The sequence below is a fragment of the Ambystoma mexicanum genome, chromosome 12, assembly GCF_040938575.1.
Source record: "Ambystoma mexicanum isolate Mex_15411 chromosome 12, UKY_AmexF1_1, whole genome shotgun sequence".
Taxonomy (NCBI): Eukaryota; Metazoa; Chordata; class Amphibia; order Caudata; family Ambystomatidae; genus Ambystoma; species Ambystoma mexicanum.
Window position 1 is genome coordinate 479,246,462 of NC_090936.1, and position 17,078 is coordinate 479,263,539.

Sequence of the window (17,078 nt, forward strand, 5' to 3'; positions counted from 1 at the left end):
TACTGATATATGTTTTGGTTAAACCTTTTCGATTTGACGGCACTTTTGACATGGCGCTGCATTATCTTAACATGCCGTGCCTGCATGACCAGGGTATTAAGAACATACCTTTTCATGGGTAAACTACTCGAATCAATACTGAAGGATGGCTGAGAGCTTCCCCTTCGCCTCAGGTAGAGCATCTGTTCACACTTCCTCTGATCCCACAACTGCAGAGGTGCCATCTGTTGTTGCATATGACGATCAAGGTAAAATGGCGTGTCTGAGACAGACGCTCATTCAGCTTGCCGAATTCAGGAAACAAGGACTTGTCACAATACCCAGGTGGGTTCTGAAATTGACTGACGTTGGAATTTATCCATCTGATTCGGCAGGTTTACCTAATGAAGTAACGCCGGACACCAACAGGTAGGTGGACATGAAGCTTTAGTGCTCAGAAACAGACCCCATGGCCGCTGAGCCACCAGACCCTTCATACAGTAAAGAACGTGGAACTCTGGCCAAGAATAAACATGCCAGGATTCCATTAGAACACTTCTCCCCCCCCTTTATGATGCCACAGAAAAAAAAAGATAAGGAAATTGCAAAAACCTTAAAAGGAAGAAAGTAGGGGCAGTGGGGAGATGAATAGGAAGAAAGTAACAACAAACAGAATGCATTGCAAAAACTCACTTTCGTACACCCCACACACCAGACATAGTATCTCGATTTGACCGCATGCATCCTGATCTTAGGAATGCGGCCATTACTGGCGGATTCTGCCACTGCACTGGCATCACACTCAACAGCACTGCCCCCTTGGCCCACGTTCTCTGCCACAGCCATCGCTGCTTCCTCTCCACACACATCTCCTTCCTCACACACAGTTCACGTACCTCAACGACCGAACTCGGACTGGTACTCAAACTATGCTCCAAGGTGAAAGCAGATGTGTCACTCGCCACGGGCGCCACGGGTGCTGCTCTCTCGATCACTATTCTCCTCTTGTTCCATCGTGACCCATCATCCAGAACCACATATCCAGCACCCACCCTCACTACTGTCTACAGGGATCTAAACACACTTCAAACTTTGGATACAAACCTCAGGTTCTTAACACGCACACAATCACCAACCTTCACTCCAATGGGTTTTTTATTTGCACATTGCAACCTTACTTTCTCCTGTCAAGCCCTTACTCTCTCCAACAGCAATGACATATTAACTTCGGTGAGGACAGCTCCTCCAAGGCTAGCCGCCCTCAATTTTGAACCCCCCTTTCTACCCCTCATAAGTTCGAATGGTGAACCACCTGTAAAAGATGACGGCGTACATCTATAGGCCGCCAAAGCTTCTGACACAACGCCACTCCAAACCAATTAATTGGCAACAGCCAGTTGAATAGCCCCTTTCTCGAATCAGTTCATCCTTTCCAATAACCCATTTGCAGAAGGATTATATAACAAGGTCCTATGATGCCTGATGGCCAGATTCCTCAAAAACTCTTGCATGCAGAGCGAAACAAACTGGACCCCATTGTCCGTGACAATGCTAGCCAGCACACCTTCCCTGTCAAACACGCTGCTCAGGAATTCTATAATCTTCTCGGTTGTCACTGTTTCCAATGCAGAGGCCTCCACCTACCGCAATGTGTAATCCACCAATACTACAACAAACCTCAACTCTCCACCCAGACCATCCATAGGGCCCATGATGTCAAAGCCAATTTTGACCATACTTCACCGCAACCTCCACAGGATAAACAGGCTGCGCATGCAGTGCCCTGCTTGTGTCACTCACCGCACAGGACACACACTCCTTCAGGTCCACATCCTCGTCCATTCCCGGACACCAGTATGATTCCCGCAATCGCAATATTAGTCAACGACCTACCAAAAAGGCTTGTGTGTGCCAACTCAACAACCCTAGGCCTCAAACTGAGAGTAGGAACCAGTCTATCACCTCTCATGATGCCCAATGGGCTTTGCGCCAACTCACCCTAAATATGCATATAGGCCTTCCCTTCTTCTTTGACATTCACGTTTTCAGAGGCCAACCTGCAAAGCATCTTTAATCCATGTCAATTCCACATCCACCGCTCTATCCCTTTCCCATTCACCTTTGTCTACAGCCAGAAGTACGCTGGCGACCTGAGTTGTCATCAGTCTGAAAACACATTCCTTGAACCAGTAATGTATTCCACTCTGAAATGGAACTCTTGTAAGTCTACCATCCACTTAGCTATCTTCGGCGATACAGACCCCACACCCTCAGTAGTCAATACATACGTGAGGGGTTTATGATCTGTACGAATTACATACAGAATACCCCACAAAAATGTGCTGAAGTGTCTAGATACCCAACAGGCTGCCAAAGCCTCCCTCTCGATCGCTGCATAATGCATTTTCGCATCTCTGAGAACTCTAGATGCAAACACAATGGGTCTGAACTTGCCACCCTGCCACTACTCCAACACCGCTCCTAGACCAACATGGGTTGTGTTCACAGTAAGTACAGTCTTACTTTTGGGATAAAATGAACTCAATGACTGAGCCTTATCCACATTATCCTTCAACTTGACAAATTTTTCATGGCAAAGCTCTGACCACTCAAACCTGACATTTTTCTTCAATAACACCTGCATGCACACAATCTTTTCCGCATAGGATCGATATACTTTACATAGTACTCGGTCATTCCCAGGAACGACCTGAGCTGCTCCTTATTCACAGAAGAAAATGCCTCACTCATCACCTTAACCAAACCTTCCCTAGGTTTATGCCTTCACATCCAATGTGTGTCCAAGATAGGTAACACTGGAAACACCCATCTGATACTTTGGCAATTTTAGGGTCATACCCCTTTTCTCCAATATCTGCATTACTCGAAGCAGCCTCTTATCATGTTCACTCTGATCCTTACCCCAGACCAACATATCATCTTGGAAGTACTTGCCCAAACAGTGCCTGCATCAGCCGCTGCAAAACAGCTGACGCTGACGCTAGACCAAATGGCATACGGCACAAACTGTATACCGCAAATGGTGTGACGAATGACGTCAGAGGTCGAGACTTTTCTTGGAGATTTATCCGATGATACGTTGAAGAGAGGTCAAATGTGGAAACCACGCTGCTTGCCCTATGGTCATCAAAGTTTATTGATATTAGGCAAGGGATGCCGATCCACCAAGATGCTCGCATTGAGCTCTCTGAGGTTGACACACATCCTGAGGCCTCTGTCCTGTTTACGCGATAAAACCATTGGCGACAAACATTCCGAGGATTCAATCTTCTCTATTATCCCTGCGTCATAAAGTTTGGTAAGTTCACCTTTTAGTCCCACTCTGGCCAACACTGGTCCCTTTCTGACCGTGCGGGCCTTGGGCACCGCCCCTCTCTTCAGTACAAACTTATGGGAAAAACCATGCAACATCCCTAACTTGTCTGAAAATACGGTATGGTATTTGTTCCCTAAATAATCTGCCGATACAGTTTCCTCCGGCCGCATCCTCCACACACAGCACAGGAACAGGCTTACCAGGGTGTATTTCTATTTCTAAGGCCGCTTACTCATCCCATCCCAGGACTCTCTCACCCTTGTGCGCTACATACAACTTTCCTTCTGTACTGCACCCTCTGAATTCAATTCAAGCCCACCAATATATAAAAGAACATAAACTGGATTTGTTATGTATTTATTAATAGGTGTTTGGAATTTGTTGTACCTTTCACGTTTCTCAACATTCACAATACATATCAGTCATAATACAACCACATAACAAATAAATAATACTGTCAATTAATTTCACATACTGAGCAGTTCATTGAATTAATGAATTCTTGTCTAAAATATCTTCCAAAAATGTAACAGTTGCTATAAATTATATCTGCCTTCCGAATTTGCTCCCATAGAGAATCAACCATTACCAAGTTTATATTGCTCACACATTTACTAAAGTATTTGATCCTTAACTCAAATAAACCTGGGCATTTTAAATTAAATGGTGTAAGGTTCTGCAGGAGTAGTCAACCGACAAACCCACATATTCAGTTTTCTTTAGGAAGGCCCAAACTTATTCCAACAATTTGTTGAGTGGGGTAAAGCTTCAAATGTAATCTTAGGTATTGTTGGTGTAATTTAAAAGGTTATATGTGATTTTACCGACAGAAAATTCAGAGTGGTACATTTCACCGCGACCAAAATACAGAAAAACACTGCATTTTGTTATTTAAATTGTGGGGTCCCCCCCAAGTCCCCTGATTGTCTACCCTTATAACGCCACCTTAACCCCATCTTGAGTCATTTTAACCCCTTACCCCCACTACCCTTTACATATTTATTTAATATTTTCAGTGTTTTTCGGTATTATGGCCTTCGGTGAAATGCACCACTCTATTTTATTTTCGGTAGGATTACTGGGTACCATTTAAAACATTGAAAAATTGATAAGCATCTTTGGATACTAGCATGTCTCGGTCACTGCCGTACATTATCTGAGTATAGTTCATTCGATGTTGCTTGAAACAAGGATCTGTTCGAATCCTAGTCCCATAACTTCTCTTTCACTTTGTTAGGATTACCTATTAGCACCTCAAACTGCCCATTTAAGTGCTGCAAGGTTTTGTCACACAAATCTACGAAATCTGCAACAAAGGCAATCCCTGACGGCAATTGCATGGCTGATAGATCTTTAAATAATATTTTACTTGGAGGATCAATCATTTTCATGTACATCTGCAGGTGTTTCCAAGTTATTATTGCTGATAAAAATAGAAGACAAAATTCATTGTGGATAACAGATATTGTGACCCATTTTGGGGCCGCTAACACGAACCCCAATAGAAAGACTTCCAATTTATTAGGAGTGGATTCAGTGATGCTCGGTTTGAATTACAAACACATATAATAGTCCCAGAACAACTTTTTGTTTGTAGAAGTTCAACACAGGGATGAAGGCGAATCTCCCATGCCGGTTTTTCATTTTCTTCAGTTGGGCTATGTACGGGACTCGTTTAACATTCATTCTTCGGTTGAGAGCCCCCTTATTTGGTCTCTACATAAGTAGACATCCTAAATATTTTAGTTCATTTACTACCACAATTGGATCAGTTCCAATGTTCCATCTTGGGGGCCTCTTTCACATTGATCCTGAAAAATAGGACATGACCTTTTTTTGTTGGTATTTCGTTACACTGTTTAGACTATGCTGACGGCCTATTGGTGTGTAGTCGAAAATCATGATGTCATCAGCAAAGGCTAGCCAGTGAATTCTTTTCTTTCCCAATTTCGGAAGGAAAGATGTGGCTTCTGCTAATGTTTCTCCCAAGTCAGAAAGATATAAATTGAGCAGGTCCAGGGCGATGACACATACCTGTCGAAGGCCCTGCCCTTCAGGGTCTTATCTGTAAGGTCCCCTTTTAAGTTGGTTCTGACTTGGACTGTTGTGTTTGCATGGAACATCATTCATCATTGTAACCTGCCAATAGGCATATTGCACTCCCCCAGACTGGATTATAATTTCAAAAGACGTGTTTTCGAAGGAAGAATCACATTTAAGTTTATTTCTGCATGTGGGATAAAGGGTTTTCCCCGTTTGGAACCGATTGGAGATGGAGGATCACTACATGTGTGTCCCACCCACCCTGAAGGACACACTAGATCTGATGCCTGTGCACATGTGTGGTGTCAATGAACATGGCTTTTCACTTGTACTGTGGCGGTTGTGACTGCCTAGTAGATAAGAATGTTGCTTCTTAACTGACCTGCCTATGGTACAGTTGCTGTACTGATTATGCGAGCCCTGGCTTTGAATGCAAGTTTAAGATTACATTTGTGTGACTTCTGCTTTGTGAATATCGTGCATGTGGTTATTCCATGAGACAAATATGATGCATTTAGTTGATAAGTTGCTCCAGGCGTGATCAATTTGCACCGGACATGTGGCAGTTGTCTCCACACAGCTTTCACCAGGCTGCGCACTTCGGTGGAACTCCTTGTGTGATGGATACAAGCAGGGAGGAGCAAGGTATGGTGGGTGCCAATGAGCTGTGGATCTAGCATTCTAATTGATACTTGACCTCTGTAGATTGATCATATCAGGCTATCCCCAGTCACAGGGATGGAACTTAAATCAAGTGTAAGTTGTACAGTAGGCCAGAGAAACACAGAACAAGCAATTAAAAGTGATGTGGGCCTTTGCCTATTACTGTATCTGACTGTATGTGGGCTTTCAGTTACCCATTTCCATGCTAACAGGCTCTGGTAATTGGCTAAGCCTTCCAAGAAAATGTTACATATTAGCACTTTGATCTCTTTCTTGACCTCCTCTCAGACAAATAGGTTATTTAGTGTGCAGCCAATAGCTACTGGTATTGTTTGGTCCCGGGAGGATAGCTTACGAGCAACGTGCTCGCCTTGGAAACAAGGCGACGTGAAGCAACACAGGTTTGATCCCACGGTCCGCGCTTAGAAACCTCTGGGTACTAAGTGTGTTATAAATACGCAACTAAGACATATTCCTGAAACAGCGCCTCGATGCCCCTGGGCTGTGTGAGCGCTTTAAAAATGAAAATAAATAAATAAAATAACGTTTGCCTTTTGAACATTCAGTTTTCAAAAGCAGATATCAAACAACAATGTCATTTCCAGGAAGACTTTTTTCAACAAGACATTTACTCTATGGTAGGACCTTTTTTTGTTAGCTAAAACACTGGAAAATGCTTTCATTTTCCTATAGAGAAATCATGTACTTTTACATGACACCAAATGCATGCTCATATCAAACCTGTTTCAATTAAACCATGTCTGCAATTAAAATGATTAATTCATGAAGCCACCCATGTTATTTAAATACTAAAAATAAAATTCCATTTAATTTAATAACTCAATTGCCTATTTACTTTACCCAGTGTTAAAGGAGCATTGTTTAATTCACCACCAGAACTCCAAAATATGCATTGCTACTACCACTACGTGCTAATAGCCTTATGGACCTCAGGAGGGGTCACTATCCCTGGGATAATGACCCTTCCACAATTTATGGACTGAGACAACTTGGTTGCGGGTCATTTTTCCATCATGATCACTCCTCCATCGGTCCTTAAAGCTATAGTGACACACAATGGCTCTATATGTACCTGGGATCCTTGCCATGTTCCTTACAAAGCCCTAGTGCCAAACATGTCTACTATGTACCGGGAAGAAAGCTGCATATGTTTCTTGGTTCTGCTATCATCTCAGCTTCCAATGTTGAGAGTGAATTATACGTGTTCGGAGAATGTTGTAGAGTTTTCGTCAGTACACATAGATGATAACAAAATCCTGCAGTCAGAATTAAGGAAACAAGATATGCGGCAAAGAGGAGATGGGGTGGTTGGGAACTGGAGAGACTGGTGGAAAATGAGCTCAAACATGTGTTTCCATTTATCAGAAAAAAGAAGCAGTGTATATATAGTCTGAGGGATTTTCCAGAGCTGAAATATGCCCTATCCCTGAAATGGGAATGGAGAGGGGCGCATGGAGAGGGAGAGACAATAGGTAACTAGACTCATCGAGTTCATAAAGTCAGAACACATTTGAATACCTGCTGAAGGTCTGCAAGAAATAATTATACAATATGCAGCACAAACAAATCTGTACACAAAGAGGAGGCCACTATTATACCGCTGTGTGGCTGCTCCCTAGCACTTAGACGCTGCACTATGTTGAAATGCCTTAAGCGAGCAAGGGTGAGAGAGCCTCAGTATTCGGAGTCAGAATCCGTGCAGCAAAGGGTCTGTGTTTCTGTCCAATGGCCCAGTCCCCAGAGAGAGGACCTGGAAAGACCCAAACCCCTAAATGCCCATGAACGTGCCTGGTGGATCAAACATCCAAAACCAGGGCAAAGCCAGAGATCGCACCATCAGGCAGGCAATCTAAGAAAATTGATACATGTCAGAATGACATCTCCTCTCCATGCTCCGTAGCCATCGGTTTTGTTAATTTATCCACTAACGATCTGGATCCTGAGGAACATGCAAGCTGCAGAGATGGTTGATGTTCGATTAAATGTTCTCAAGAGGCGTTTTAGAGTGACCTTGAAACCTTTAAGTGCATCGTGGAGGGGGACTGGGTGCCCAAATTGACTAGGTTGCCATGGCTCTGTGTTTCTCAGTTTGATTTTTTAATGGATGATCTTTTTCATTTGTTATTCTGAAGAACATACAGATAAGATACATTTTTACATGTTAAAAGTTACACTGTCTGTGCAATTCATGTTAATATCATACGGTATTGTATGATCGGACCGAAAAAAAAGGTCTGACTGTACAATACGACCGAAAAATGCTACCACCAAAAGTTTGAACCTTTGACGGTACCATTGCAGGTAAGTAAAAAGCAATACCCCGCTCACTATACTGTGTGGTATGTGGACACCCCTGCAGCGCACTCCAAAAAAAAATAAACAGGGGCTGCAGGGGTGTCCCCCACAACACCCTGCTCACTAAACTTTACAGTATAGTGAGCGGGGGTTGCGGGTGTTGCGGGGAAACCCCTACAACCCCCGTAGTATGTAAGTGTGTTCGCATGAGAAAGGTGCAAACTTTTGGTAGTTCGCGAACTTTCCGGCCGCGGCAAAATCAACCAGGGTCGGATCACTTAGAATCTATCACACAACGGTCTGCTCTATTTCTTCTTCCAAAGAGACTTGACATTTGAAAATGTGATCATCATCTCCTTATGGAGTGTAGCATTTTGTATGTCTTAACAGAATCGGCTGTGAAATTTACTTTTTCCGTAATAAAGGACAACTGAAGTTAACACCAAGGTATCTTTATGGCTCAATAGTTCATCCTCTTTTCAATGATGGAACTGACAGTGTTATGGCGTGTACCACAAACCCCATCCATTATGTACCTGATTTCCCTGAAAATCAAACACGTTTTTCCAAAAATGGTCTAGTGCCTGTACACAAGCCCGTCTGATTCTACTTTATGGACTGCATGGGTGAGTGCTTTCCTTCTATGCATCTCCATGCATTTTGATCTCCACCCTCAGTCATTGTACTCTGCTTGCATGGATTTCAATACTGGCAACCACTCCTTTTTCTCCTTACTCTCATGGACCTAGGCTTTCACAAATCTGCCTCCTACTTGAAAGGTTGCTCCTTTAAAATCTCCTGGAACTCACAAACCTCTGACCTCACCCCTCTCCCGTTGGTACCCCAAAGGATCAGTCCTTGGAAGTCTACTCTTCACTCTCTTTATCTCTGCTCTAGGTAGACTTAGCTTGTCCTTTGGCTTCAAGTTTGCTGACAACACAGGAATCTTTTCTCCATTTGCTCCTTCACCAGAGCCATCTTGGAATGGATTACCAGCTGTCTCACTGCACACCATCACTGGATGGCTTAACACTGTCTCATGGCGAACTCTTTGAAAAACTGAACTCTTCATTCTCTGGGTTTCCAACATCATCTGCTACCCTCCCCTCTCTTATCTTTTTCCTGCCTGAGCTTGCCCCCTCTCCCAGAGCTCTCAAACGTGGGGTCCTCTTACACAGCAACCCACAACTGCAACAATTCATCTCTACCACTAACTACCTCCGTGGCTTGTATTAACCTTCTCACCATTCGGGAAATGTGTCCATTCTAACTCACCACTCTGCGAAAACTCTAATCTCCACCCTCATGTTAAGTAAACTCAACTTTTGCTTTTGCCTACTCCTTGGCCTTCCTCTCGACACTTTCCTAAACTTTTCCTTGTGTATGCTCTACAACCTACCCAGATCATTACCCCCTTCTCCCTACCAACACCATGCTGGATGGCTCTCCATGCGCAACTGCTCCTTTTTCAAGTTTCTGCTACTGGTCTACCAGGCTATCATTGTTTTGTCTCCTCAGTATCTGGCCGACTATACCTCTGTCTACTCACCATCTTCAAGCCTCTGTTCCTCCTCTGCACTCCACCACACTGTCCCACACTCCTTGTACAGTCCCTGCTTCCACACTTTCTCCCTTCTTGGATGGTTCCATTGGAACCTGTTGCACATCGCAATCAAAGCCAGCCCGAAATTGATCCCTTCAAAGTTAGTCTTAGACTTCACCTACTGGCCAAAGAGCGGGCACAGCCATCCCTCATCATCCTCGCTACCAGACCCCACCACTCCCCCCAGTGCTGCTTAATAATGTTATTTTGTATATTGCTGCTTTAGTTTTCAGCACTCGCCCCCCCCTAGGTTAATTTTACCTTTCTAAGTCAGTTTTTTGTTTTATCCTGTTTGTTTTTTTCTCCCCATTCTCATTAATGGACTCATCACTTGTTATTGCCTTTGTTCTGTTGTACGGGCACGCTTCCTAGGATTGCCATCTGTAAATGTGATGTTATAAGTTATTTCTGATCGAAACTCGCATCCCACTTCTTGCAAATAAATTAAAATGCAAGTGTGTGGGAGTCTCATGGGAGGCTAAAAGGAATATCTTGGAGACAGCAGGAGGCACTGGGCAGGGCAAAGCTGTGAAAGTGGGGCACGTGCCTGTGTATACGCCATTGCTACCCAGTGCTGCTGTAACACTCTTCTGTGTTCTCTCTCCACCAGCCCTCGTGCAGGCAGTAATAGCCGGAGATCTTCCTAAGGTAAGACCTTTTGAAATGAAGAAAATAAGTTACAATGTGAAATGTAACGAGTCAGGCATGAGCAGCTGTGCAAAGGTTCCTATCAATCTATCTCAGCATTCAGCAGTCCACAGCGTTGCCATAACAGGTCTTCACTGTGATCTCCAAACACACCCTGCTATCTATCTCTCCCAGAAAGCCACTCCAGGCTCTCCCAGTGCATCTTACATCTGCTGTCCTGTTCCGTTTGCAACCAGCCTCTGAATCTTCACACAATCAACACATATACTCAGGATTGGTAGCGCAGGTCTTTGCCCCCGCCCCACCCCCCCTCCCCCGCCTATCACAACCTTCTCTAATTTTGCCCACAAAATACTTAGGATTACACAAGCATATCTCGAGTCCCTCACGCACCCAGACTTTACTAATGCACACATGACTCCTGAACTCCTTCTTCAGTACTCGCTTTCACAACTTTTCCATATTTTAAAAACACGCCATTTCAGACAGAACGCACTCTACCATCTCTCGCTTATATGCCACTGTATTCTGGACAATGCCTTTGACAAGCAGACTTGGGGCATGTGTTTCCTGGGAGGGACTGAGCGCTCCTAACTCGGAAAAGGTTTATGTGCTTTGAGACATTAATGGTGGTGAATTGGTGCAGCATAACAACTAAATAACAATATCTCCAACAGTGCTCCTTCTTAGGATCTGCACTCTCTGGTATTGCAGCACTGCGTCCCTTTAACAGCCCCACCACATCACCCACAGCAGCCCCAGTATTGAGGCCAGCCGGCTCTGCCAATGTACCTCAGAAAACTCAATTATATTTGCCTCCACTGAGCTCTCACATTTCACCTCGAAACTAACTCGCAGCAGATTCTAGCACTCTGATCCATGTGTAGTATGCCATTGAATTTCAGTAATGACTTGCATCACCCCCTGGACCTCAACTTTCTGAGGCCAGCTGTAGGGACCTGGCAATGTACCACTCTTGTCCTGTTACATACCCTTCCTTTCCAGATGGAGTCATGTTCCTCTTCTCTCGTCGTCTATAGGTCATTCAGAGTTACCAAGCAGGTGCCAACCTCCTCATTTTGGGGCCGGAGAGTGGTTCCCTGCTGCACCACGCTGCAAGGACAGGACAGGTGGAGACTGCTGGGTACCTTGTAGAGCACGGTAGGTGGGCTGAGCGGGCGCTTGGGAACATACCCTGGCTCCTTTACCTGTGCCACATAAGTGTAGCGTGACTCTCAATTATGTTTCCAATTCAATTTAACATTTAAGAAAAACAATCATTGGTCACTGTTTAATGGCTGCATGTTTTTTTGGGCATTGTTACATTATGGCTAGTTTTTTTTTTGCATGCTCTCTTTTATTTTTTCATGTTTTTTTAGCATAGGGAAACAACAGTGACTCCTAAAATGATAACACTAGAACTATCTTCAAGTCCCTTAGTCATATGCCTCTCGTGCCTCCCTTTACTCGCCAAATGTCCCATCACTCCTCTTCCAGCTGCCGCCTGCATATGATCTTAATCAGTTGCAACTGGTCCAAAATCGAGAGTCTACACTAGTACTTGATCTAAAAGAGGGGTATGCAACCTGCAGCTTTCCCGATGTTTTGTAATGAGACTCCCATGATCCGTTATTCTACACTATACCGGCTAGGATGATATTACCCACTTTTGAAGAATGGAAATATCACCAAATTGTTTTTGTGGCATTTTTTGCTCATTTTTTTTAACCACAAACATGTAGATGATAAATTGGGGTAAAGTATACAGAATTGGGCTGTGGGTGGAAGGAGGAGTGTGGGGAGGCTCACCCAGTTGTTTATGGTAAAAGAAGAGGCAAAATCAGGCAAATAACATCAGTGACATTGCCTTTCAACATATTAAAAATCAGTAAACGTTTATACATCTGCAGGGACTGATGTGAGGTGTAGTCCAAAACTTCTGAAAAGACAAGGGCATGATTCATGGAACACGTGCAAAAATCCTGCAAAGCCCCCCGCATCGAAATCGACTGTATGCGTCCCCCCATGGAATTTGAGGGGCAAAACAACCCCATGCGCAAAGAAATTTGATTTACCCATGGAACACCCACAACATGCCCCCATGCAAAGCAAATCCAGCCACATAATCCTACCTTTGTGCAGTCTTAATCTGCAATATCATGCTCCCTGGCAATACTGGGGCCCATCCCCCCCGCAACCAATGCAGCACCGCAGCGACACAGTGTAGGGTCCCCCGTAACTGATAACTGCACCCTAACTGGACCACATTGATACGCTGGCTCCTGCTCTGGCTGATTTCCGCAACCACTCCTGCGCCACTGTCTTCCCCCCCTGAAGCACTCCCTTGTGCACCCTCTTCTTAAGAAACCCTCTGTCGACCCTACCTGCCCGGCTAACTATCGTCCAATCTCCATCACTCCTTTCCTGGGAAAACTCCTGGAAAAACTGGCCATCTCCCTGCTTAATCTTCACTCTGAATTTGTTGGCTGTCTTCATGACCATCAGTCTGGCTTCAGAGCTGCCAGAAGCACGGAAACTGCTCTCCTGAACATCCGTGAAAACCTGCTCTCCAACCTAGATTCCAACACCCCCTGTGTCCTCATCTTACTTGATCTCTCTTCTGCCTTTGACACGGTCAACCATGCCATCCTGCTCAACCGTCTCTGTGATAACCTGGGTATCACCGATCAGGCCCTGGCATGGCTAATCTCCTTCCTATCCGGTCGACCCTCCCAGGTCCAACTTGGGTCCTTCCTCTCCCCTATCTCTTTCTCTACCTGTGGTGTTTCCCAGGACTCTAATCTCTCTCCTTGGCTGTTCAACCAGTACCTGGCACTTCTTGCCCACCGTTCTCTGCCCCAACTTCCAGTGCTATGCGGATGACACTCAGCTTATTTTCAGGCTTCCTTCAGCCACCTCTTCTCCTTCTCTCATCTCTGACTGTCTGTCAGCCCTCCAGGAGTGGTTTGCCGCCAATAATCTCTGCCTTAACGCCAGTAAGACCGAGATTCTCCTCATCGGCACACCGGCTCCCTCCTTTCCTGTCACATCTGGCCGGCCTCTCTTGGCCCTCTTCTTGCTCCCACCTGTGAGGCTAAAAACCTTGGGGTCATCTTCGACTCCACACTTTCCTTCTCTCCTCACATCTCTGACGTCTCTAAGAAGTCACACTATCAGCTGCACCTCCTCAGAGGTATTCTTCCTTTCCTCTCCTTCCCCCGAAGCTCACTGTCTCCAGAGCTCTGGTTCTCTCTAGGTTGGACTACTGCAACAGCCTCTTTCTAAATCTGCCTGCCTCTACTCTCTGCCCTCTGCAACTCATCCAAAACAGGAGCGCAAGACTTGTTCTTGGCCTGAAGCCCATGGGTCGCATCCCTCTAGGACTGAAATCTCTGCACTGGCTCCCAGTGGCGGCGAGGATTAAATTCAAAACCCTTTGCGTTGTCCACAAGCCCTTCTGGGGCCTGGGACCTCAATACCGTCAACTCTCTCTTCCTAAATATCTTCCTTCTCGAGCTCTTCGCTCATCTGCCTCCAACTCCCTCAGGGTTAGTTGCTTCTCCTAGCAGCGAGTTGTTGGTAGATCTATTTCTTCTGCTGGGGCCTCCCTCTGGAACAGCCTCGCTGCCTCTCTGAAACTTGAGGAGAACCATTTCCGGTTCTGGAAGCACCTCAAGACCCTCCTCTTTGCTTCTTCTTTCTCTCCTCCTCCCCCCTGCTGATCTCCTGGCTGAATCTGAAACTGCACTGGTCTACCTGGCTACCCTCTGCTCTCGGGCCCAGGTCCTCCAGGTGGCCGTCTCGTTTTTTGGCTTCAAAATCTTTCCCCCTAAGCAAGAGCATTCTCGAGGACACGCTATATGTTGAAACCCAGGCAGAATAAAATTACAAAAAAGACCATCATATTTGCAGATCAAGCTCCTGCCTGGTTAGTGAGTATGAGCCCCATGTCCACAGGGAGGTAGTGGCTGACTTATACTTATCCCTTCCGTTTTTACTCGATTGCATCTTTCTTGCCTTATGCCCCATGGCGCGGTTTTTCTGTGCTCTTATAGAGGAGCGGCAGGGGCTCTTTAGCAGTCACCCCAATTACCAGCAGAAAGAAACACAGGCCCATCAAAACTGCCTGCCACAAGAACGGAAAACTCAGCTATAGCGCAAAGTTTACTTTCTTTATTATCTAACAAAACAACAGGTATCACACTAGACAAACATGAATTGTCCAGAACTCCCGTTCTGGACAATTCATGAGCGTGTGTCACCCGGTTTTATCCAGGCGTGACATCACAAAACCAAGTTCTGACCCCGAAACCTATTGGGGGTTCAGATTTGTCAGTTTAGGCGAACCATATATGTGTTCTATAAGTGTTAATTCTGCTAGTGGGTAGCCATATCTGGTGGCTCCACGTGGGACCACCTCTACATGTACTAAACACAGAGTTGCAGGGTTGTAGGGAGTCTATTGGCTCCTACAACATTTTATGTCTCCACGTGAAAGGTGACTCTGTATTGGGCAGAATGTATCCTCCCAATCCTGGGACCCTGGACAGTTTCCAGGCTGAGTGTACCTTTTCAAGGCGATGATAATGAACATGGAGCGGCTGTGTGTTCCCTAATGTTGCCATATCTGATCACCTAAGCCTGGGAGAGTGCATTCAGTTGGTAGTTTGTGAGCAACACTTATATCTTTCCACCTCTGGTTTGATGGGAACAACTTCTCTCTTTCTAACTTGATTGAAAGGGCATTGTCTCGCTCTGCTAGGTCATGTGTGCTGATACCGCGAAATGGAGCTCTCCTGCCTATAATTATGAGGATTTTAGCCTGAATTTCTTACAGATAGTGTATCATCTTGGTAGCCAGGAACTTTCTATCTCCTCTCGTCCTTGGCTGGAGTGCATCATTTCTTCTTGCCTTTGGCTGCAGCGATCGTGTCAGCCCTTCCATGTACTTGAAGTCTGTCTCCCCTTCCTCCTTCACTTCAGTGGGCCTATGGCTTCCATATTTGTCCTTATGTCTTTCCACGTTAGTGGCGATCAACCATGTGCAAGCTAGGTATTCGTATACTTTGGAGTCTTGCGGTTCAGCTTTGGCAAAGAATGTGAATATATCTATAGAGATATTTATGTGCGTCTGTCATCTACCTGCGTGAGTCATAAGCATCTTTTTCGTGTCTATATGCAACAAACTAATGCATGTTCGTGTAACTTCATGAATGGATCGCTATGTACTTCATGCTTAAGTGTGGCTACATCGTGATGTCAGTGATGATGTCATTGATTTCTCGATTTGCAGTCAGTCGACCTGTTTCATTGATTGCAGCTCCATCTCCTCCATTTCATTGTTTCAAAATGGTTTGAATGGCTGAGAGAGTAACGTTTCTCACATCTGCCGTACATCGATGATGGTGGTGAAGCGCCTAAGAGTGAGGCGCCTCTGTCGTGTCGCTGTCTTCGGGCTGAGAGTCGTGTGAGAGTCATGAGGGCCATACTTGGACCTACGTCTTCAATATACACAGCCAAAAGGGCTGAGCTTGGTATCTCTCTCCACAAACATTACTGCACCCTCCTTGCAGACTCACTAGTTTAGAGATAAGCTATCTGTTCTCATGATCTCCTTGAAGGGCAATGGTCGAAGTGTCGAAGTGTACAAAATGAAGTAGTGGAACAATGTTCACTGATTGCCTGCCCCCTCCCCACAAACCCCATCACCACACCCCCTCCCATGCACAATGCAAACCCCCCAACCAAATGCACCTGCTGTTTAAGGGAACATTCAATGCAGTACACTGAAGTGATATGATATGATATGATATATGATATGGCATTTATAACGCGCCTATACACAAGTGTTTCAACTTGTTCCTACACTTTAATTTTAAAACAAAACCATTCCAGAACGGTGTCTTTTTAAAATAAAAGAATAGGAACAGTAAAACCTAATTTAAAAAAAGTAGAGGAGCAACGCTCCCAACTGCTCCTCCCCACTTCGACCACTGTTTAAGGGCCACGCCTAGAGATGACTCGGATATTATAGTGCTTAATGTTGGCATCCAAGGCACACCTCTCGTCTCAAGTTCTCGGACTAGGACTCTGGTTTGTTCTGCTGGGTGACAGGACTCCGCCAACTGGAGATACACTCCTGGTTGCTCCCTGTCGAACTCCTTGTGTTATAACAATGAAATGTTCAGACGATTCTATGGCCATACCATCCTGGTCATAGTGCCAAGATGTCACCTCAGTGTTAAACGTTGTGCTCTACAAATTCAAATAATAAACATGAACAACCAGCAAACCTAAGCAATTGCTATGTCTACAGAGTCTGCTTAGCGGAGAAGCACTCTGAAGTGGCAGTTGAAGAGACTGAATTGGAACAGCGCTAAACCAATCAGATACATAAATAGCCCAGCCTTTTCTTCTTGTGTCTGCTTGTAGCTTACTTAAGTTAACCCTTCTCGCCATCCAGGACACCTCCTTGTTAAAAACATAACC

At 45.0% G+C, this 17,078-nt stretch overlaps 1 protein-coding gene across 6 annotated transcripts in view; it reads left to right on the forward strand.

Moving 5' to 3' along the window:
- DGKI (diacylglycerol kinase iota) overlaps nucleotides 1-17,078 on the forward strand; it is a 1,316,934-nt gene that overhangs the window by 1,216,102 nt on the left and 83,754 nt on the right. For all 6 annotated transcript variants that reach the window (XM_069628758.1, XM_069628759.1, XM_069628760.1 and 3 more), the window contains 2 exons: nucleotides 10,552-10,589; nucleotides 11,630-11,750. In XM_069628758.1, coding sequence (XP_069484859.1) covers nucleotides 10,552-10,589; nucleotides 11,630-11,750 — 159 coding nt within the window. The remainder of the gene's footprint in view (nucleotides 1-10,551; nucleotides 10,590-11,629; nucleotides 11,751-17,078) is intronic.